Raw genomic sequence first — 22720 nt, 5'->3', positions numbered from 1 at the left:
AGCTTATTAGGGTCGCCAACTCCCTGAAAACTAAATCAGGGACACCTCATCTTCATGGCCGGTGTTCTACCAATCTGCACATCTGCTGCTTTGGCAAAAGCAGCAGAAATTGGCAGAACATTATTTTAATATTGCTGATTATGGATTACAGTTTAAGATTAAGATTCACAGAATATTCAAATTTTTTGAGATAGGATATTTGAGTTTTCTTAAACTGTAAGCCATGATCAGCAATATTAAAATAATAAAAGGCTTGCAACATTTCAGTTGATTTGTAATGAATCCAGAATGTATGACATTTTAGTTTTTGTAATTGCATTACAGAAAATCACAATATTCTAATTTTCTGAGACAGTCCTGTATCTTTCTTAAACAGAAACCTGTCCTGCTGAACTTTCTTTCTTATTTCCAGTATCAGTGCATGCGGAGCTGCATTGACTTGTGCGTGCCTGCAACATGTCAGACGCACTTTTATTTGTATTTGCATGAGTTCATGTGTGTGTTTAGTGTGTGTTTTCCTGCAGAGAAAGGCCTGGTTCCGCTGCGTGATCGCTGCGTTTTTCTGCAGCACATCTGGCTGCGTTTCTGCAGCACATCTGGCTGCGGGTTCAGGAGGAGGAGCCGCTTCTCCGGGGAAAGTTCCATCTAGACAACCAAGCTTTTCAGCTGGAACCAGCCCCCTAAAGCCCCCAAAGTGGTCCGGATCAGAGCCGGGGCTGAAGGGTCCGGACCGGATCAGAGTCTTGGCCTGGACGCATCCACACGCAGAAAAGCTGCAGAAAGTCCCGACTTCCTTCCTCCCGTCCTCCCCGTCCCGTCCTGCTGCGTGTGCAGCTTTCCCGTCCAGCAGCGGATGTTTCCATCACGAGTGCGCGGGTCGTCGTGCCAGAGGCTGAAACCAGAGCTGCAGAGACGGACCCCCAGCTGCAGAACAACCCGGTAGGAACCGCAGCTGATCCGAACAGTGGTCTCACCTCGGATTCCTGCTGGTCAAACCTCGGATTCACACCGAGATCCTGCGACTCTGCTGCGACCCTTCAGGGTGATTTATGGTTCCGCGTCACACCGACGTAAGGCTACACCGTAGCCTACACTGTAGGCTACGGCGTAGGCTAGGGCGTCAATTTAACGTGGAACCATAAATCAGGCTGCTGCGACTCTGCTGCGGCGGTGACATGACTCCCTGGACGCACTTAGTTTATAGTTTTTGAGTTTTTATTTCCGTCCATTTGGATACAACATAAAAATAGTCCAATATTTTAAATGGCACCTAAAAGGTATACACTTTAAACTTTATTTATTTAAACAGAACTTTTCATGCAGCTGCAGTGCAACACAAAGTGCTTTACATACATGTACAGGCTGAAGCCAAGGCTTATTATGCAGCCTACCCTTTTATGAACCTCAACTCAGGGGGTTTTATACACAACACAACTACTAGTAATTAGGATTCAAACATTGAGAACGAATGGATATATTGGACAAGTAACAGAAGTATCTAGACAAGAAGCAAAGACAAAAAAACAAAGACCAAAACAAAACAAAAAGCTTTTGACTGGAGCCAGAGGATTGTGGTTAAACTTTAACCTTTGAAAAGCTGTCGACAATCAAGATTTTATTATACTGTTGTAGTATACAAGCGCAGAAATACTTTTTTTTTTTTTTTTTTTTTTTTTTTTTACTTTCTAAATGGTCTGCATATATATTAATGGTTAATACCCTGTTGGTAAAAACCTAAGGCGTATATATATATGCATTTTTAATATATAATATATATCATATATATGATCATCATATATATATATATATATATATATATATTAGGCTCAGAAATACTTAAAGGGGACCTATTATGGCATCTAATACCTATTTTAAACAGGCCTTGAATGTCTTAAAAACAAGCTTTTGATTGTTTTTTCTAAATTAGAAATTCAGCCTCTGATCCATGTCTTTATCTTCCCATTCTCTAACCTCCTTATCTATGCAGGATTCTGAGTGGGCGGGGCTATGATAATGAGGCTCTGTGCTGATTGGCTGCCTGAATGACGCAATACACCGCTACAAAAAAATGTTGGAAGCTCCGGCCGGTGGAGTTAGTTGTGGCCGTGGTTTCACGCATCGGAGGACAACCTATGTAAATCACATTTTGGTTACGTCATGACAGGAGCAGAATCTGAACGGCTCGTAGATCCATATCACACTGGACGATCATCCAGGTGGCTGTACAGACACTGCAGAATTTGGTTGTTTCCTCCTTCTCTGAGTTGGCAGGCTGAGGGGAGACCACTTTATACATGTTAGGCAAGAAAAAACCTGGTTTTCATAATAGGTCCCCTTTAAAGACACGCCTACTGATATGCATTTTGCCCAAATGATTTGGGATGAAATGCATAAGTGACGATAGAATCCATGTGACCGGCAAGTTTTTTTTTTTTTTTATTGAGGCCAGTGGGGGGGGCATGGCCCCCCCCTGAACCCCCCCTGGTGGCGCCACTGGTCAACATGCTGGCAGGTTCTGGTCCCACTCTGCCTGGTTCCTCCCGGTTTGGTGTTAATCCTTCAATCTGATAAGACTAGGGTTGAAAACTCACTGAAAAATAAATCAGGGCCACCTCATCAACCCGACTGCCTTCACCTTTCCTGGTGTGGTGAATTTTTTTAGCCCCTTTTTTTTGTGAGTAAAACGATTTTTTTTTAACTATTTGACTGGAACCTGAATTGAATTAGATGCATATTTTTGAATGTCATGAACACATGGAAAACAAATTATTATCCAGCAATTCACTTTAATACAAAATAACAAAATGAACTGAATAAAATAAGTATCTTTCTTAAACAGAAACTTGTCCTGCTTAACTTAAAATGTTATGAATTAATATAAAACAATAGAAAGAAAGCAGAACATGCATTCTGTAATAGTGCACATTTTTAGTGCAATAACAAAAGTGCAAACAGAAAGTCTGTAGAAAACTTGTAAACGTGCCTCAAAGGCCATGACTGTAGCTACAGTTGTAGTAAAACAGAAAAATAACTTATGAACTCAACAGCTCAATGCCATTTTCTGACTATTTTCTGACTCTCTCAGTAATACGGGACAAAGTGCGTCCCTTTTCAGCTCAATACGGGACGTACTTTAGTTTATGAATACGGGACGATTCCGTTTCTCAAGGGTCGGTTGTCAACCCTGGATAAGACGGGGTTAGAGAAAGTCTTGGATGGATGGATGACGTCACTGCTGGTATTGTACATTTTTCCCTGAACAAGCAAATTGCCTTCATATTGACATTTCTCAATGCATGTCGCAAGATCCATAAAAGCAGAAGTAGACGCTGATTGTCCAACGTGTGAAGAAATTTACTCAGAAGTTGAGATGAATTGCAAAGCTTGTGAAAGACCACAACCTTGCCTGCTCTGTAGAGGTTTAGAACAGCTCTCCTGGCTGCTCTGGAGCTCTGCAGCAGGCCAGAGCTGCAGCTCAGGACGTTTGTCCTCTAAACTGAAGGTAAAAGGTTCTTCTCCAACCCTCCCAGGCAGGCCAGAGCTGCAGCTCAGGACGTTTGTCCTGTAAACTGAAGTAAAAAGGTTCTTCTCCAACCCTCCCAGCAGGCTGAGGTGCAGCGAGGTGCAGCGTTGCCACCATGTCTCGGTACCTGAAACACTTCACCACGGTGGGGGAGAAGCAGCCGCCCCAGTGGGAGGACGAGGAGCTGCACGTGGCCAGTGAGGAGCTGGGCCCGGCTACGGGCCAGTTCCCCACAACGCTCACCTTCAGGGACTCGCTGAGACGGCTGTACGGCTCTGACCGCTTCCAGGTACGATCGCTTTAAAGAGGCCAGGAAACACAACCCTGATCTTTAAGTCGGGGTCCTCCACTCAAACACCTCTAGGTGTCAGAATATGGAGCTTTTCCACTAGATCAGAGGTCGGAAACCTAAAATGTTTTAGATCCATATTGGACCAAAAACACAAAAAACAAATATGTCTAGAGCCGCAAAAAATGAAAAGTCTTGTATAAGCCTTAGAATGAAGACAACACATGCCGCATGTTTCTATATTAGTTAGAACTGGGGGAAGATTTTTTTTTTTCATTATGCACTTCGAGAAAAAAGTCAATGTTGTGAAAAAAGTCAAAATTTCTAGAAAAAAGTTGAAATGTCAAGATTAATGTTGAAGTACAATCTTGAGAAATAGTCGAAATGTTGAGGAAAAAAGTCGAAATGTTGAGAAAAAAGTCAAAATCTTGTGAAAAAAGTCAAAATGTCGAGATTAAAAAGGAAAGGAAAAAGGAAGAAAAAAAGGGGGAAAAAAAGGAAAAAAAGGTCAAACATTTTTGAAAAAGCTCCAGGAGCCACTAGGGCGGTGCTAAAGAGCCGCGGGTTGCCGACCCCTGGACTAGAACCTCCTCAGCTCAACTCATCTCCACTGGGCCTGGTTTCTTTTCCATTACAATTCAGCACCCAGAGCAGAAGTAGGAGGTTGGAGAAGCTGCTGTGACGTATTTGATTGTGTATCTAAAGGAAGAAGACACAACACTAAAGATGTAGAACCTGGAGGAGATGATAGATGTGCTGCTGGGTCTGTGGTTTGTGTTTGATATAAAGTTAAAAAATGAGAGAGAGAGAAACTTCAAGCGGCAAGAATTTTTAATTTTTTGTTAGTTTGTCTCTGTGCTGCTGAAAAGTCAGCTGGAGCCGTGAGCAGCTATGAAGAGACAGAGCTCCTGGTAGATCTGGGGCCGGATTCTTAATTTTAGATCTTAAGAAATGTCTTAAGATCTAAAATTATGAAGTTCTTAAGTGCAATTCCTCAATATTTTCTTTAGAACCGTCTTAAGAACTGTCATTTCTTACGAATTTCTTATTTTTCCTACTTAAGAACTTCTTAAAATATGGCTGTATCCGAAATGGCATACTGCATACTACATGCTACATACTACATCAGTATGTACTGCATACTGAATACTAAATGAAGGATTCAGTACGCCTGTACATCAGAGCCGTCACCATTTTAATAAATGTATTAAAATGAACATATCAGTCTATTGAATTTTATTTTATTAAGCTACATATGTTTGGGTTTTTATTTAGTGCACCTCTACGTACTTGGTATACAACATTATATATATTATTCATTTCATTCAGGCTTACCTTTACACAGAAGACATTTTAAAACAGGTCAAGGTTGTCTTAAAGTTAAGAAAAAAGTCAAGAACAAAACTGAGAACTTTTATTTCAAGAATGCCATTTATTCTGTGTTTTTTCTTAAGAAGAAAGTTGAGAAAATACTTAAGAACTTAAGAGAATATGAATTCTTCTCCTTTTTCTTAAGACTGAACTTAAGAAAAAAATGACACTTAAGAAGATTTTTATTCTTAAGAATGTTTTGTGAATCCGGCCCCAGGTCATTCCTTATCTCCCGTCTAGATCTTTTTAATTCTCTCCTCAGCACCAGGTTTATGAACATTGTGCAGAACAAATATAATACAAGGAACAGTTCACTACAGAGCAATGGTGGCATGGAATTTATTACCAAGCTTTTTAATTTCAAATAATAGAAGTTGCTTTAACAAGACATTGAAAATGTATTTGTTACATATGGGATGTTAAGTGCTTCTCTGGTGAATTGAGTTGAGTTATCTGAGATCCTAAAAGGTAAGGAGAGTTCTGTTTTGTCGCTCCACTTTTCTTTCTTGTATTTTTATTTAAGTATTGGTTTATTTTTCTTCAACCAAGAGTAAATAATAGAGCTGCTGTATGAAAGGATTGTTAGTATGAATGTTATGGAAGTTTATTGTCTGTAATATGTGTCTTAAGATGAAGATATTGTTGTGTAATGTAATATTAGGACCCCAGGAAGAATAGCTACTGCATATTTGCTGTATCTAGTGGTGGATCCAAACAAACAAACAAACAACGTCCTCGCATGGAAGAAGAGAAACTACAAAGAGGAAGAGTTGATGGTGAAAGCTGGTTTGAATATATGAACACTTTTGCAATGTCAGAATAAGTAGAAAAGACTGAGTTGGTGGTTAAAACCCCCAGGGTGAGAGAAAGGAGAAGCTGGATCGCCTTTGAGATGACGACTTTAACGTGTTATGGAGCAGTAGTAGTAGCCGAAAACACTCAAACAAATGATCTGAAAAAGAATTGTGAACTATAGCTTCATTTAACATAATTGGTTTAAGAAAAGTGCTTGACTTGAAGTTATAGGTGCCAACATTTCATTTCTTTCGGCTTTTCCCTTCAGCCACAGCGAATCAGTTGCTCCATCCTGTCTTTTCCTCAGTGACCCTGACTACGTTTACATGCAGTCAAAATTGGAGTTAAGGTCAATATTCCTGAAACATTACTCCTGAAATATTACTGAAACATTGGGAATAATCTGTTTCCATGCGTGAGTTAACAGGGGTTATCCCTGTTTACATGGTGATTAATCATTCAGGATATCTGGATCAAACCAGCGACGCACGGGAGAACGTGATGATGCAATTCCCATCATTTCCGCTTCTTCTTCCTGTATCCAAATTCAAAACAACAACAATAACAGCAGCACGGAGGATAATCAACAGCCCAGTAGAAGTGGTTTTGTTTCTTGACCCTGTAGTTTCCTTTGTTCAGCGTCTTCCAGCGGAGCTTGATCTGGTCTGGCGTTCCTACAGAAATCCTGCTTCTCTCACTTTCTTGTAAATGTTCTATCCCGGTACTTTCTACCGTCTACAAATGCAGAAATGTTCATATCCTTCATTACATTTATGAAGTGATTAGTCTCCTCCTGGTCTTGGTTTCTCCGTGTTTATAAGAACTTCCTGGACTCAAAAGACCAGGATTCCTTGTGAACAGAGCATGCCCAGAAAACAAATTCCTGTTCCGTTTGATGGGGATATTCTGTTAGGCCAGGGGTCGGCAACCCAAAATGTTTTAGAGCCATATTGGACCAAAAACAGAAAAAACAAATATGTCTGGAGCCGCAAAAAATGAAAAGTCTTGTATAAGCCTTAGAATGAAGACAACACATGCTGCATGTTTCTATATTAGTTAGAACTTGAGGAAGATTTTTTTTTCATTATGGACTTCGAGAAAAAAGTTGAAATGTCAAGAAAAAAGTCAAAATTTTGTGAAAAAAGTCGAAATGTCGAGAAAAAAGTAAAAATTTTGAGAAAAAAAGTCGAAATGTTGAAAATGTCGAGAAAAAAGTAAAAATTTTGAGAAAAAAAGTCGAAATGTTGATATTAAAAAGGAAAGGAAAAAGGAAGAAAAAAAGAAGAAAAAAGAAAAAAAGAGAAATAAAGAAAAAAAAAGAAGAAAAAAGGTCAAACATTTTTGAAAAAGCTCCAGGGAGCCACCAGGGCGGCGCTAAAGAGCTCTAGAGCCGCGGGTTGCCGACGCCTTCGTTTGGCGTTTACATGACCGAATATTCGGGTTTTAAAAGGAGTAACCCAGGGCTCATATTCAGGTTTTTAAAAACCCCAATATGAGCAAATTCGGGTTATTCAAAGGGGTTAATGGTGTTTACATGGCCGTGCAACATTGGGTTATTGCTAATATTCGGGTTTTAAAAGGGTTATTGATGCATGGAAACGCAGTCATATATTCCGTCTTGCTGCGGCTCCTCTCCAGGGAAAAACCTCCACCTCTAGCTTCTCCTCCACCTGTCCCCTGCTCTCCCTACAGACCACAATGTCATCTGCAAACATCATAGTCCATGGTGATTCCTGTCTAACCTCGTCTGTCAGCCTGTCCGTCACCATAGCAACAAGCAGGGGCTCAGGGCTGATCCCTGACGTAGTCCCACCTCCACCTTGAACTCCTCTGTCACACCTACAGCACAATCACCACCGTCTCACCATCCTCACGCATGTCCTGCACCGTCCTCACGCATGTCCTGCACCGTCCTCACGCATGTCCTGCACCGTCCTCACGCATGTCCTGCACCGTCCTCACGCATGTCCTGCACCGTCCTCACGCATGTCCTGCACCGTCCTCACGCATGTCCTGCACCGTCCTCACGCATGTCCTGCACCGTCCTCACGCATGTCCTGCACCGTCCTCACGCATGTCCTGCACCGTCCTCACGCATGTCCTGCACCGTCCTCACGCATGTCCTGTACCGTCCTCACGCATGTCCTGCACCGTCCTCACGCATGTCCTGCACCGTCCTGCACCGTCCTCACGCATGTCCTGCACCGTCCTCACGCATGTCCTGCACCGTCCTCACGCATGTCCTGTACCGTCCTCACGCATGTCCTGCCCCGTCCTCACGCATGTCCTGCACCGTCCTCACGCATGTCCTGCACCGTCCTCACGCATGTCCTGCACCGTCCTCACGCATGTCCTGCCCCGTCCTCACGCATGTCCTGCACCGTCCTCACGCATGTCCTGCACCGTCCTCACGCATGTCCTGCACCGTCCTCACGCATGTCCTGCACCGTCCTCACGCATGTCCTGCACCGTCCTCACGCATGTCCTGCACCGTCCTCACGCATGTCCTGCACCGTCCTCACGCATGTCCTGCACCGTCCTCACGCATGTCCTGCACCGTCCTCACGCATGTCCTGCACCGTCCTCACGCATGTCCTGCACCGTCCTCACGCATGTCCTGCACCGTCCTCACGCATGTCCTGCACCGTCCTCACGCATGTCCTGTACCGTCCTCACGCATGTCCTGCACCGTCCTCACGCATGTCCTGCACCGTCCTCACGCACGTCCTGCACCGTCCTCACGCACGTCCTGCACCGTCCTCACGCACGTCCTGCACCGTCCTCACGCACGTCCTGCACCGTCCTCACGCATGTCCTGCACCGTCCTCACGCATGTCCTGCACCGTCCTCACGCATGTCCTGCACCGTCCTCACGCATGTCCTGCACCGTCCTCACGCATGTCCTGCACCGTCCTCACGCATGTCCTGCACCGTCCTCACGCATGTCCTGCACCGTCCTCACGCATGTCCTGCACCGTCCTCACGCATGTCCTGCACCGTCCTCACGCATGTCCTGCACCGTCCTCACGCATGTCCTGTACCGTCCTCACGCATGTCCTGCACCGTCCTCACGCATGTCCTGCACCGTCCTCACGCATGTCCTGTACCGTCCTCACGCATGTCCTGCACCGTCCTCACGCATGTCCTGCACCGTCCTCACGCATGTCCTGCACCGTCCTCACGCATGTCCTGTACCGTCCTCACGCATGTCCTGTACCGTCCTCACGCATGTCCTGCACCGTCCTCACGCATGTCCTGCACCGTCCTCACGCATGTCCTGCACCGTCCTCACGCATGTCCTGCACCGTCCTCACGCATGTCCTGCACCGTCCTCACGCACGTCCTGCACCGTCCTCACGCATGTCCTGCACCGTCCTCACGCATGTCCTGCACCGCTCTAACACACTTCTCTGCCACTCCACACTTCCTCATACAGAACCAAGGTTCCTCTCTGGGCACCCTGTCAGAAGCTTTTTCTTTTCTTCTTTTTTCTTCTTTTTTTTCACACTGTCATTTCATTTTTAGGACTGAATTTAGGGGTCCCTAGGGGAGGTTCTGGGGTGGGGGGGTCCCAAGGGGAGGGCGCTGCTGCAAAGTCTCTGTCAGCCGTGTTTCCTGAATAACAGCAGACCCTGGTCCCAGGACCTCAGGGACCTGCTGGGGGAAGCTGCAGAACGTCCTCAAGGGGATTTATTAAACTTGTAAAATAGTGTTGTTTTTATCAGCCTGTTTCAATTTCAATTTTATTTGTATAGCGTCTATTACAACAGATGTTGTCTCTAGACGCTTTCCAGAGACCCAGAACATAAACCCCCGAGCAGTTATTACATAAACAATGGCAGGTAAAAACTCCCCTAGTGGGAGAAAAACCTTAAGCCAAACAGTGGCAAGAAAAACTCCCCTTTAGGAGGAAGAAACCTGGACCAGGACCTGGATCATAAGGGAGTAGAAACCTGGACCAGGACCTGGATCATAAGGGGGGACCCTCCTGCCGAGGTTCCAGACTGGGGGGTCGGGCACGTCAGCAGCACACAGCAGGCAGGTGGAAGCAGCAGCGGGGTGACCAGAGGAGGGTGGGGGGGCGTCAGCAGCACACAGCAGGCAGGTGGAAGCAGCAACAGGATGACCAGAGGAGGGTGGGGGACCGCAGGCCAGCACGGAGCTCCCGAAGCTCCGGGCTGCAAACATGAACAAGTTTTAGTGCATGTTTAGTTTTAATCTAGTCTTTGGGTCAAACTATCAATTCAGTTTTTATGAGTTTTAGTCACGTTCATTCTCCTTTTAGTCGTGTCAAGTTTCAGTCGACTAAAAGTCTAAGCATTTTAGTCTTATTTCAGTCAGAATTGTCCATTTTAGTCTAGTTTTAGTCAAAGATTGTATTTACCCAAACCCATTTTACAATTCAAACAAGGTTATCCTATTATTATATTATTGTTACCTTATAGACTCAAGAATACATTCATTCCAGATACAGAAGACTCTCATTTGAGTTTACAACATATTTATTTTTCTGCATTTCTCCCCGTCTTTTTATTTTTGGGCGACACATTCGGTTCTCTTCCACGTCTATGTACAGTAGGAAAGTGTATCCAAAGATCTAAAGACTAAACTGATTTAAAGACTAAACCAGAGGAAACTACTGAAAAAAAGTATATTAAGGATATTTGTTATAACATTCCGTCTCGTCTTGTTTTGGTCAATGAAAATGAAGACACATTTTTAGCAGTTTTTATTTTGTAATCTACATTTCATTCCTGTTCTTATTCGTCTCCGATATTGCATTATATATTTAATTATCGTTATCGTCACATGACCAGCATTTTCGTTGCGCCTCGTGTTCCTCAGGTGATGGAGGTTCGTTGACGACGATGTTTAGTCGGCATTTTCGTTGACGAAAGCAACTTTATTGTAACAGTGCTGATGTAAAAGCTCCCTCTGCTCTCTGTCCACGTCTGTTTCAGGTGGTGGTGGTTTTTCTGATAATCCTGGACGCCTTCTTTGTTCTGGCCGAGCTGCTTATAGATCTGTCCGTCATCAAGCTGGAACACGGACACATCGCTCCCGAGGTGAGACCGTTATCCCGTCACGCTCAGAACTGGACAGGACTGGAGTTGAGGGGGGATGAGGGGGGATGTCATCCCCCCTGAAATAAAAATGGTCCAAATCATCCCCCCTGAAATAAAAACGGTCCAAATCATCCCCCCTGAAATAAAAACGGTCCAAATCATCCCCCCTGAAATAAAAACGGTCCAAATCATCCCCCCTGTAAAACTGCCATCCCTCCTTTACATCCCTTATGTCATTTCATCAATGAATGTGGTTTTACTGCTATTTCAACATTTAGAGTCATCACCAGAAAAATAACACCAGAAAAATAACTTATTTGACAATTTTCACCTGTTTAAGTAAATTTTCACTTGAAATAAGTAGAAAAATCTGCCAGTGGGACAAGATTTATCTTCTCATTACAAGCAAAAAAATCTTGTTCCACTGGCAGATTTTTCTACTTATTTCAAGTGAAAATCTACTTAAAACAGGTGAAAATTGTTGTTTTTTCCAGTAACTACTTGTTTTAAGTGTAATGAGATTTCTTTACTAAAATGAGACATTTTAATTAGAAATAGGACAAATATTCTTGTTAAGATTGTGAGTTTTTGCAGTGATCCATGTTAATTATCCTGTGAAGGACAGAGTCATATTGATAAGTTCAGAAAAGTGTTTTTTATTGTTGTGTTTTGATGTATTTGATGTAAGCCCAGTGGATATTTAAAGCTTACAGAAGGCTGCATTTAACTGCTGCTATGTCATTCCTGCAGTATTTCTGCAGCTGTTTTGGTCACTGCTATTATTTGTAATATATTATATTATTTGTAATCAGCACAAATTATCTGTCCCCATATGATCAAATCCACCATCCCCCCTGATTGTTTTTTACAACTCGAGTACTGGAACTAGACCAGCGATATCCAGACTTAGAGACGGGATAACCAGACACGTCTCGTCTTCTTTAGGTGTTTCACTACTTAAGTCTGGCGCTCCTCACCTTCTTCATGATCGAGCTGGCTGGGAAGCTGTTTGCGTATCGTCTGGAGTTCTTCGAGCACAAGTTTGAGGTGTTTGACGCTGTGGTGGTGGTGGTTTCCTTCGTCCTGGACGTGGTGTTCATCTTCCACGAGGATGCCTTCGATGGGATGGGCCTGCTCATCCTGCTGAGACTGTGGAGGGTGGCCCGGATCATCAACGGTCAGTACCACCTACCGCTGCATAGGATGGAAAACACGGAACAAAACAGCTGGAATACAAAATACAGAAGCTTCTGAATTCCATACATGCAAACCTGCACCTTCCCAAAGGCTTAGGCCAGTCAGGGAGGCTGGAATTGAATTGAATTGAAATTTTATTTCAAACATGAAACAGTCGTGAAAACAAAACAAAACAATAATAATCAATAATAAATAAATGTAAATAGGAAAACAAAAAGACAAAAATATAAATAAAAACATGCATACAAAAACAAAAGATATCTACAGGACTGTCTCAGAAAATTAGAATATTGTGATTTTCTGTAATGCAATTAAAAAAACATAAATGTCATACATTCTGGATTCATTACAAATCAACTGAAATATTTCATGCCTTTTATTATTTTAATATTGCTGATCATGGTTTACAGTTTAAGAAAACTGAAATATCCTATCTCAAAAAATTTGAATATTCTGGGAATCTTAATCTTAAACTGTAAACCATAATCAGCAATATTAAAATAATAAAAGGCTTGCAATATTTCAGTTGATTTGTAATGAATCCAGAATGTATGACTTTTTAGTTTTTTTAATTGCATTACAGAAAATAAAGAACTTTATCACAATATTCTAATTTTCTGAGACAGTCCCGTAGGTATGTATGTATGTATGTGTGTGTGTGTGTGTATATATATATATCTATATATATATATATAGATATATATATATACACACACACACACAAATGTTATATGAATATCAATAATAACGCATCCTCACACCTACATACACTGATATAAATATACCCATTTATAAATTAATATATCAGTATCAACAATACACAAAGAAGAAAACAAACAACTCATAACGGCGGGGCCCCCCAAAAGCAACCAAACCCCCCCCCCCCCTCCTCCTCCTCCCTGTATCTTTTAAAGATCATTTGTTTCTATTTGTTTTGAAACTGTTGTTGAGATGTGGTTAACTTCATCTCTGCATGGGTGCATGGTTGCTGACGGCTGTGTTTAATGTGCTGCAGGAATCCTGGTGTCGGTGAAGACTCGTGCTCACCAGAAGATCCACAAGCTGAAGGAGAGCTACGACCACCTGGTGGAGAGAGCCACGGAGCTGCAGAAACGCAGCGACGAACTGGTGAGCTCTTTACCCTCGCCTTAAATCTAAACATAGTTTAGGACTCATCAAACTTTAAAACAGGGAAGATAAAAATTCACTTCATCTTCAAACCAACATATACCATACACCCAGTACTCGAGTTGTAAAAAACAATCAGGGGGGGTGGTGGATTGTATCATATGGGGACAGATAATTTGTGCTGATTACAAATAATATAATATATTACAAATAATAGCAGTGACCAAAACACCTGCAGAAATACTGCAGGAATGACATAGCAGCAGTTAAATGCAGCCTTCTGTAAGCTTTAAATATCCACTGGGCTTACATCAAATACATCAAAACACAACAATAAAAAACACTTTTCTGAACTTATCAATATGACTCTGTCCTTCACAGGATAAGTAAAATGGATCACTGCAAAAACTCAAAATCTTAACAAGAATATTTGTCTTATTTTTGTTAAAATGTCTCATTTTAGTAAAAAAAAAATCTCATAACACTTAAAACAAGACTCATCACTGGAAAAAACAACAATTTTCACCTGTTTCAAGTAGATTTTCACTTGAAATAAGTAGAAAAATCTGCATGTGGAACAAGATTGTTTTGCTTGTAATGAGAAGATAAATCTTGTTCCACTGGCAGATTTTTCTACTTATTTCAAGTGAAAATTTACTTGAAACAGGTGAAAATTGTAAAATAAGTTATTTTTCCAGTAATGACTCTTGTTTTAAGTGTAATGAGATTTTTTGACTAAAAATGAGACATTTTAACTAGAAATAAGACAAATATTCCTGGTAAGATTTTGAGTTTTTGCTGTGCATTTAGCAAGTCCTCACTTGAACATAGTGTGTACAACATCTGTACTTCTGTCAGTGTAACATATTATAGTTCAACCAGTGAGCAAACCTCTGCTGAATCAGCACCTCTGAAAAGGACGTAGGTTTTCTTCTTTCTTGCGTGATTACGGTGTAAGTTGTAGTACATTCTCTGTGTGATCCATGAACTACTGGAACCAACCAACCCATTCTTCTCTCTGTCTGTGTTTTAGGAACAAGAGAACCAGAAACTGAAAGCCCTCTTGAAGAAGCACAACATAGACTTTTAATCACCATGGCAACTGCTAACCATCGTTCACTGTTATTCCATTCTTGTACTTATTCCATGGGTTTCTTTAATCAGCCATCTACTCTGTTATTTTACCTGTAAATTCAGTGAAGCTGCAGCACTAAATTGCACCTACTTACTATTTAATAAATAACTGTAGTGGAATAATCTTTTCTAGAATTTTACATATTTGTAATCCCGATTTTTTTTTTTTTTTTTTTTTTTTTTTTCCCCCCCCGCATTTTATCACCCAGTGCTCCTACCTAAGTCAGTTCTTCTTAACCTGAGGAGTGAGCAGGACACTTCTTTTTTTTTTTTTTTTACAGGATATTCTAGATTTTTATTAGATGATCCATATTCAGGTCATTCTTTTGAAATAGCTCAATTCATTGAGTTAAGTAAGGATTAATGCCCGACGAGGTGGCCATTAAAATAAATATATGGACGACACAGGGGTGTGAACCGTCCGGTTTGCCTCCGCCAAGTTTTATACCACGGTCACTTAACAAAAAACACAAATATTAAATCAGTTATTCATGCTTTAATGTGTTTTCAGTGTAAATCATTAGTTTTATAACCAGCCACAGCTGAGCAGCTGAGCGACTATTTAATCTCTCGTCTGCAGCCGTTGGAACCTGGTAAGTTATAATAATAATAATAAAACTTTATTTGTATAGCACATTTCATACAAGAATTGTAGCTCAAAGTGCTTTACATCAATAATAAGGCAAACAGCAAGTGCAGTTTAAATAAAGAGAAAGGTATAAAATAACAAGTTACAAAGTTTTTTAACAAGCCATAACTCAGTTTCCTTGGTAACACCTGAGGGTCTGACTAATACCTGGAACAATCACTACCGTCCCATAAGCTCCTTAATGGACACAGTGTTGATTCTCCAGGAACTGGACGGACCTGAGATACGACTCAGACCCCGTCCACACGTAGCCGGGTATTTTTAAAAACGAATATTTCCCCCCTCCGTTTATAAAAAAATTTGCATCCACACGTAACCGAAGATCTGCGTTTTCGACCACATTCATAAGCATTCTAACCTGTAGATAATCTGCGGCTCCCGGGGAAGCTCCGCGGGCTCCGCGGCTCCGCCGCTCCGGGGCTCCGGGGGGCTCGGCGGGGCTCGGCGGAGGTTCAGCCTCCGCGGCTCCGCGGAGCCCTCTGTGTCGGTGTAACGCAGTAAGCGGCCGGTCAAGAGCAGAGACCATTTATTTAATAAATGGCTTGGAGAACAGATGCTGGATCATCTGTATTTCTATAGTAAACAAAAGTCGCACGTCAGAGCAGATTTGTTGTTGTTTTGGCGCATAATGTGACGTTCGAAAACGCAAAACTCCGGTTATGTGTGTCCACACGCATCTACATAAACGGAGTTTTCAAAAATCTTCACTTTGCCCGGAGTTTTTTTAAACCTTCGTTTATTTGCGTTTTCGTGTGGATGACAGGTCCAAACGTAGGAAAATATCTCCGGTTTAGCAGATATCCGCAGATATCCGACTACGTGTGGACGGGGTCTCAGTAACGGGAGATATTCTAGTCAGTTTCCATGGCAACAGGAGATATTCTAGTCCGCTCAGCTCCACTCGGCTATGCTGCAGTAACAAACAGGAAATATATTTGTTTCAAACAATCAAGTCCACAGATAGTTTCCTAAATCCTTTTATTAAGCTACATATATGAGATGTATATATTAAGATTTGCCGGACTTCTGCTCTTTACCGTCCTGTCCGGCTCTTCTCTGAATCTCCGTTGCCATGGTTACCACCTGGCAGTTGATCCAGCGCAATGATATTAAAGTTATCAGGGAATTTGACCAAACTTGTTTTCTAGGTGTAGGTTATCACTTTTAATGTACTCCTGCCAGCCAATCAGAATGGAGTATTCACACAGACCTTGGTATAATAGAAAATATATAGATGCAGTTTATCAGTCCATTAGGTCTAAAGGAGTCTTGTAGGAGTCCTTTACTAGACCTAATGGACTCCTGTAGGAGTCTTGTACAGCCATGAAACCTCACACAGAAATATAGATGTATTTGCTTAAATAAAAGATTTCAACATGTGACAGGAGGAGGACTGATTTATTTTATTAAATAATGTAGTAAAATACTCTTATATACACTATTCACACAACAACCATGAGCAGATCCAGACAGTCCCGGTAGGGATGGAGGTCAGAGGTGAGGTGTGGCTGGAGCTGGACGGCTCAGACAAAAGGGAAGAAGAAGTCAAAGGGCAGTTTGGCATCGATGGTTGGGGTGGCTCTGTATCCAGGAAGAGGCTCCGCAGACACCGGGAGGAAGGACACGGAGCTGCTGATGGGGAAGGAGCTGCTGCCCCCGGACAACGAGGCCTGGGGAGAACACACACCAGGGTTGGCACGTTTAGAAAAAATCTGGAAAAGTCATGGAATTTGAATTTTCTGACTTGATAACATTTAGTAATAACAGCCTATAAGGTAGATTTAAAATTGATCAATAAATATTTCGTATGGAAAAGTCTCGCGCGCGTGCATGCGCACGGTCGATTTTCAACGTTTGCATCATTTCTTGCACGATGTAAAATGGATAATATACTGTAGGATGTTGAGTATTTGATCCTTCAAAATACACGACCCATGACATGAATGACATGAAGTCATGTGAAGACAGAAGCAGCTATTCCAGGCTATGTTTCCAGATAGACAAATAGCAACGAGATTTGCTTGTGGCGAACGCAAATGCGCATATCTGTGTACATTTGGCCTTACATTTGGTTTATGTTAGTTATTTGTTCTTTAATGTGACTGTGCAATATTAGATTACTATACAACATACACTACAACATATTGCTGGTATATCAGTGTTAGTATTAGTTTAAACAAATGTTTAGTTTGTATAAAACCATAAATGTCATTAGATCTCCACTGTAGTGACCTTTGACATAGTTTTATTCCTATATTTCATTCATACATTGATGTTTTTTCATGGAAACTTGCTGCCAAGTCATGGAAAAGTCATGGTAATTTGTTGGTTAAAATGTGTATGAACCCTGACGCACGCACGCACACACACGATAATGAGGCTTAACCATAATTAAGCTCATGACAGAAAAGTCCATGGTGGAGACAATGAAATTACAAAGTTTCAAAAGATCAAGAAGTCTTGTTCACGTCTTCCACCTGTCAGAGCCGTAAAACCGCTGGAATTAGGCCTGTGTTGAAAAAATAGATTTTCCCATTCTAAATCTATTCTCATATTAATTCCCTAAAAATCGATTTGTATGTCTAAAGATCGATTTTTTTTTTCATCATTACATTAGAACTTTTGGTATTTTTTTGTTTATGCCCAAAAAAGGAATGTTTTGTTGGACACAAGAATAACTGGTTCCATGTTTTTGCCTTTAAATATGTTTAAAGGTATGAAAACATTAAAGTTTTCAGTTATAATTGCAGAAATTCTCTATATTTCATTACTTTATATACTGTCTTGGGGTTACATTTGCAAAAAATGCTTAAAACCAAATTCTCAAAAATTAAAAACCAAAATAGACTGAAAATGGAAAAAATTAAAACGGAATGTGGGAAAAAAATAAAACCGATTTCATCCGTCTCTGTTTCCTCCCTGGATCTGTTTGGTAATTCTGACCCACGATGTTTCTGTTTCAGTTCTATCAGCATTCTGGGAGCTGATTGGTCCTTACAGCATCATTAGCTGCAATACTTGCTGTTGAATCTCAATATAATACTAGTATTAATATGTTGCATAACTACTGTCATATCATTCATGCAACAGCTCAAAGAACAGTTTTAACAACACTAACCCAAATCAATATTGGAATAGAATCGGATCAAATCTTGATAATTGATTCTGAATCTTAAGAATCGGAATCGATTCTTGACATTTGAATCGATCCCCAGCCGTAGTTATTTTGGCGTTCTGTGTTTTACATGAACGATCCTACGGCGGGATGCTACGCCATCAATTAATGTCAAATTCCTGCTTTTGGTTTCCCTGGGTGTTCCCATGTTTCTGTAAGCCTGCCCTCCCACTTCACCTTCTTTTATCCCCGTCCTTTGTCAGTACCCATCACTTACCAAACTGCTGGTGTTGGTCTGGATGATTTCTGTGACGCTCACAATCTGAGCTTGAGGGTTCACCAGGGTCCCAAATTTGGTCCATTCAATTTCTAAGTGGAGTGACAGTGGGATGTTGCAACCTTGTGTTTCCTGCAAATGACAAACACAATTAAAGCTGCAAGCAGCGATGAATGGGCAACTCATGGCCACCGCCCCCCCCGGTTTCCCCCACATTCCTAGGTCAATAATACTATAACAGGGGTCGGCAACCCAAAATGTTTAAGAGCCATATTGGACCAAAAAATACAAAAAACAAATATGTCTGGAGCCGCAAAAAATGAAACGTCTTCTATCAGCCTTAGAATGAAGACAACACACAACACAAGAACTGGGGGAAGATTTTTTTTTTCCATTATGCACTTCAAGAAAAAAGTCGAAATGTCGAGATTAATGTTGAAATGTCAAGATTAATGTTGAAGTACAGTCTTGAGAAAAATGTTGAAATGTCGAGAAAAAGGTCAAAATTTCAAGAAAAAAGTCGAAATGTGGAGGAAATAGTCAGAATTTTGTGAAAAAAGTCAAAATGTCGAGAAAAAAGTCAAAATGTCGAGAAAAAAGTCAAAATGTCGAGAAAAAAGTCGAAATGTCGAGATTAATGTTGAAGTACAACCTTGAGAAAAAAGTCAAAATGTCAAGATTAATGTTGAATTACAGTCTTGAGAAAAAAGTCAAAATTTCAAGAAAAAAGTCAAAATGTCGAGATTAATGTTGAAGTACAATCTCGAGAAAAAAGTCGAAATGTTGAGGAAATAGTCAAGATCTTGTGAAAAAAGTCAAAATGTCGAGAAAAAAATCTAAATGTCGAGAAAAAAGTCGAAATGTCGAGATTAAAAAGGAAAGGAAAAAGGAAGAAAAAAATAGAAAAAAAGGAAAAAAAGAAAAGAAGGAAAAAAAAGAAGAAAAAAAGAAAAGAAAAAAAGGAAAAAAAAAGGTGAAACATTTTTTTAAAAGCTCCAGGGAGCCACTACGGCGGCGCTAAAGAGCCGCCTTCGGCTCTAGAGTCGCGGGTTGCCGACCCCTGTACTATAAAAAGTGCCTTTGCTGTTCACATAAAACTCAACTTAACATCATAATCATATCAGAAATGACACCATCCACGACTCTCTATGTGAAACCATTCAAAAGTTATGGTAGAAAATAGGAACTATGAAATATCAACCAATCAGAAGAAGGGGCGGGTCTTTACCGGCATGGTATCAACCATTAATATGTGTGCAGACAAGGTAAAAAAAAAAAAAGAAGATGAAGGGGCGGGTCTAATTTGCACCAATTATGTTCAAGGACTCAAAACCGAGTCCGATGACACCACCCACGACTATATGTCAAACCATTCAAAAGTTATGGCAGAAAGTATAATGCCAAAACTTCATACAATGTACAAAAAAAGTGCATTTGTATATTTCCTCACTGGCTCGTAGGCTTGTAAATGTAAACACTGTACAGCTGGACAAATTGAAGTGCATGAACATTAGTGCGGTGATAACCGCGTAAATCCATTATGTGTGTTGTAATAAAATATCGATATTTGCCATCAGTTTATCGATTATTTATTGTGACAGAGAGCGCAACAATATATTGCAATATGGATTTTTTCCCCCACCACTAATTGCCGGGTTGTGAAGTTAAATGGCATGTTGTGATACGGTCATTCTGTAGCAATGATACATTTGGGATGGGGAGAGGTTTGAGGGCGGGGGGGCAGACACTTCCACCTCCCCCTCTCACTGAAGCTCTACTTGGAGATGTCACTCACCGCTGCGTCGAGGTTCCTCTTGATTTGGACCCATTCCAGTCCATTTTCCAACGGCGAGTTTCCAAAGGAAGCCACATACTGAGGACGGTTTGGTCCTCTCAGAACCTCCAGGAGGAGCTGGGAGAGTAAGGAGCAGTTGGCTGTAGCCTCCACTCTGCAGGGATACAACTCCTGTTACCACTACAGGTGTTAACAGGTCTGAAGCGTGTGGGGTGTAGAGGTGTAAACGTGCCTGAGAGTGCAGCCTGACGTGGAGTCCAGGCCAAACAGGACGGGGGAGTGCTGGTGGGGACCCTGCAGACAGTCCTGGTCTCCAGCTCCCTGCAGCAGAGACAGGGTGTCTCTGGGGTTGATGCTCCTGCTGATCCCAGTGGACGACGCTGTCAAGGACAAATGCTGCTTCCTGGAGCACCAGGGTGTGGCAAAGATAACGCTAGTCATCAGTACACCACCCGGCGCCAACCGTCTCATTTCCCGGCTGAGTCTCATGCACAAGTAAGATTGGTTGTAATTGGTTGTCCGGGAAAAACTGTTTTGACAGTCGGCTCAGCGATGCCTACCCAAAATCACTTCCTCATCCATGAGAGTCATGCTAACAAGCAATCAGCAGGCTGTACTAACCCAGGGTTGGATACACAGAGCAGTACTTTCTGATTTCACCATCAATTCAACATGAGAAACCAGATCTTCCTCTATAAACATGTGACGGCAGGTCTGCAGGTATCTCAGCAGACTTCAGCTGGTAGCCACGGCCACTTTGATTGACATACGGTGAGTGTGTGGCTATCAGCTTCCAGAGCAACATGGCTGCACGCTGCAGAAAGAAAGAGAAGCTTCAAACCCCCTCTTCAGAAACCAAATGCTTGGTCCCCCTCTTCACGAACCAGATGAAGGGGGGGGTGCGCTTTTTGGCGTCTATCGTCGCCACGGTAACGCTTTTGAAAGAGAAAAGTTATGCGCGTTGTCGCAGGATGGAGTTGCACATTTTGATGTATAACACACCTGGGTGCACATTACGGTTCGGGACGCATTAAGGGCTGAAGAAATGGTATAAATTGCGCCAAAATGACACGATTAATTCAAAATGGCCGTCTTCTTGTTCGGTTTTGGCCATGGTGCCAAGAGACTTTTCTTTAAGTTGTGACATGATACAGGCGGGTTCTTATTTTCGTGCATGTACGTCAAACCGTATTGTGGGGCTTGAGGCACAAAGTTTTCTATGGGGCGCTGTTGAACCATTAGGCCACGCCCATTAATGCAAACCTTTAAATTAAACCATTAAATATAAATATTCGCCAGGCGTGGCTTGGTGCAAAATTTGGTGACTTTTGGGGCACATTTAGGGGGGCAAAAAGGCCTCTTCAGGAACCAATGGGTCACATGACCTAATATGACCTAATGCTTGGGTCAAGTGACCCGTACGTTCAGAAACCAGCAGGTCCAGTTTTTAAGCCCTATGTTCAGTCATGGCAGGTAGCTTTGCAACAAGACTTAACTTCTAATTGAAAAGAAAACACCACTCATCTTTTTTAAATGATATCGATGATAATTAACTTTCTCCTGATAAAAATGCTCTCTCTCTCATTCATCCTGCTCATTCAGGGTCTCCCTCAATAAAGGTTGTATCTCAAAGGACGTCCTGGTAAAATAGAGGTAAAATAGTAAATCAATGAACTTATGGGTATTGCAAATCCACCTCTTTCAAGAGAAGGATATTCTGTTGTTCTTGCTCCAGAAACAAGAGGCAGTCCGACCACGTAACCTGGACTGCCGCTGGAACGGACAGGGAACTCTGCATCCTCCTTCACACGGAGAAACAGAGACAGAAAACGCTTCTCAGATCAACAGACATTTACGGTTTTCTCATTGTTAACTAAAACATTGTAGTGGGTGCAGTTGTCCACTGAAGAGTCGGATGGCCCCAAAGAGTCAGTTATGAATGTGAATGTGTCTTAGTTAGGGCTGGGACTTCATTGCGTTAATTGCAATTAATTAATTACAGAAAAATAACGCAACAAAAAAATAAATAAACGCAGAACGCCCGCCCTCCAAATCTACATTTAGATACTCTAGGAACTACGAGTAAACCTGCACTCTGAGAACGGAGAGCTCTGCCAGGAACATAAGGCACTTTCAGGTCTTGCAAATAATGCGGAGCTAAGCCGTTTTGGGCTTTATACGCAAGTAATACAATTTTAAATTGGATTCTAAATTTTACAGGTAGCCAATGGAGCGACGCTAACACTGGAGAGACGTGGTCTCTCCTGCTGATTCCTGTCAGCACTCGTGCTGCTGCATTTTGGATCAGCTGGAGCCTATTCAGCAAATTACTTGGACATCCTGCTAACAACACATTACAGTAATCTAGTCTAGAAGATACA

General features: G+C 41.8%; 2 protein-coding genes across 4 annotated transcripts in view; one reads left to right on the top strand and one right to left on the bottom strand.

The window, feature by feature from the left end:
- Positions 1-622: 622 nt before the first annotated feature.
- Positions 623-16562, top strand: LOC133447311 (voltage-gated hydrogen channel 1-like). Of its 3 annotated transcripts, none has more exons than XM_061725960.1 (6): positions 623-939; positions 3607-3812; positions 10940-11044; positions 11990-12221; positions 13257-13369; positions 14403-16562. In XM_061725960.1, the coding sequence occupies exons 2-6, from the start codon at positions 3639-3641 to the stop codon at positions 14457-14459; spliced, it is 681 nt and encodes a 226-aa protein (XP_061581944.1). In that variant the 5' UTR covers positions 623-939; positions 3607-3638; the 3' UTR covers positions 14460-16562. The 3 variants fall into 3 exon arrangements, with proteins under 3 accessions (XP_061581944.1, XP_061581942.1, XP_061581943.1); XM_061725958.1 differs by having other exon boundaries at positions 624-939; positions 3604-3812; XM_061725959.1 differs by lacking the exon at positions 623-939 and adding an exon at positions 3393-3502 and having other exon boundaries at positions 3604-3812.
- Positions 16346-22720, bottom strand: part of LOC133447310 (tectonic-1-like) — a 24724-nt gene continuing 18349 nt past the window's right edge. The window contains exons 10-14 of the mRNA XM_061725957.1: positions 22056-22141; positions 20572-20709; positions 20340-20493; positions 18545-18676; positions 16346-16822 (exon numbers count right to left, since the gene is read on the bottom strand). Coding sequence (XP_061581941.1) covers positions 16676-16822; positions 18545-18676; positions 20340-20493; positions 20572-20709; positions 22056-22141 — 657 coding nt within the window. The 3' untranslated portion in view covers positions 16346-16675. The remainder of the gene's footprint in view (positions 16823-18544; positions 18677-20339; positions 20494-20571; positions 20710-22055; positions 22142-22720) is intronic.

This window comes from Cololabis saira, chromosome 7 (assembly GCF_033807715.1).
Source record: "Cololabis saira isolate AMF1-May2022 chromosome 7, fColSai1.1, whole genome shotgun sequence".
NCBI lineage: Eukaryota > Metazoa > Chordata > Actinopteri > Beloniformes > Belonidae > Cololabis > Cololabis saira.
The sequence above is the reverse complement of the archived record's forward strand: the minus strand, read 5'-3'. Positions and strand labels throughout refer to the sequence as shown.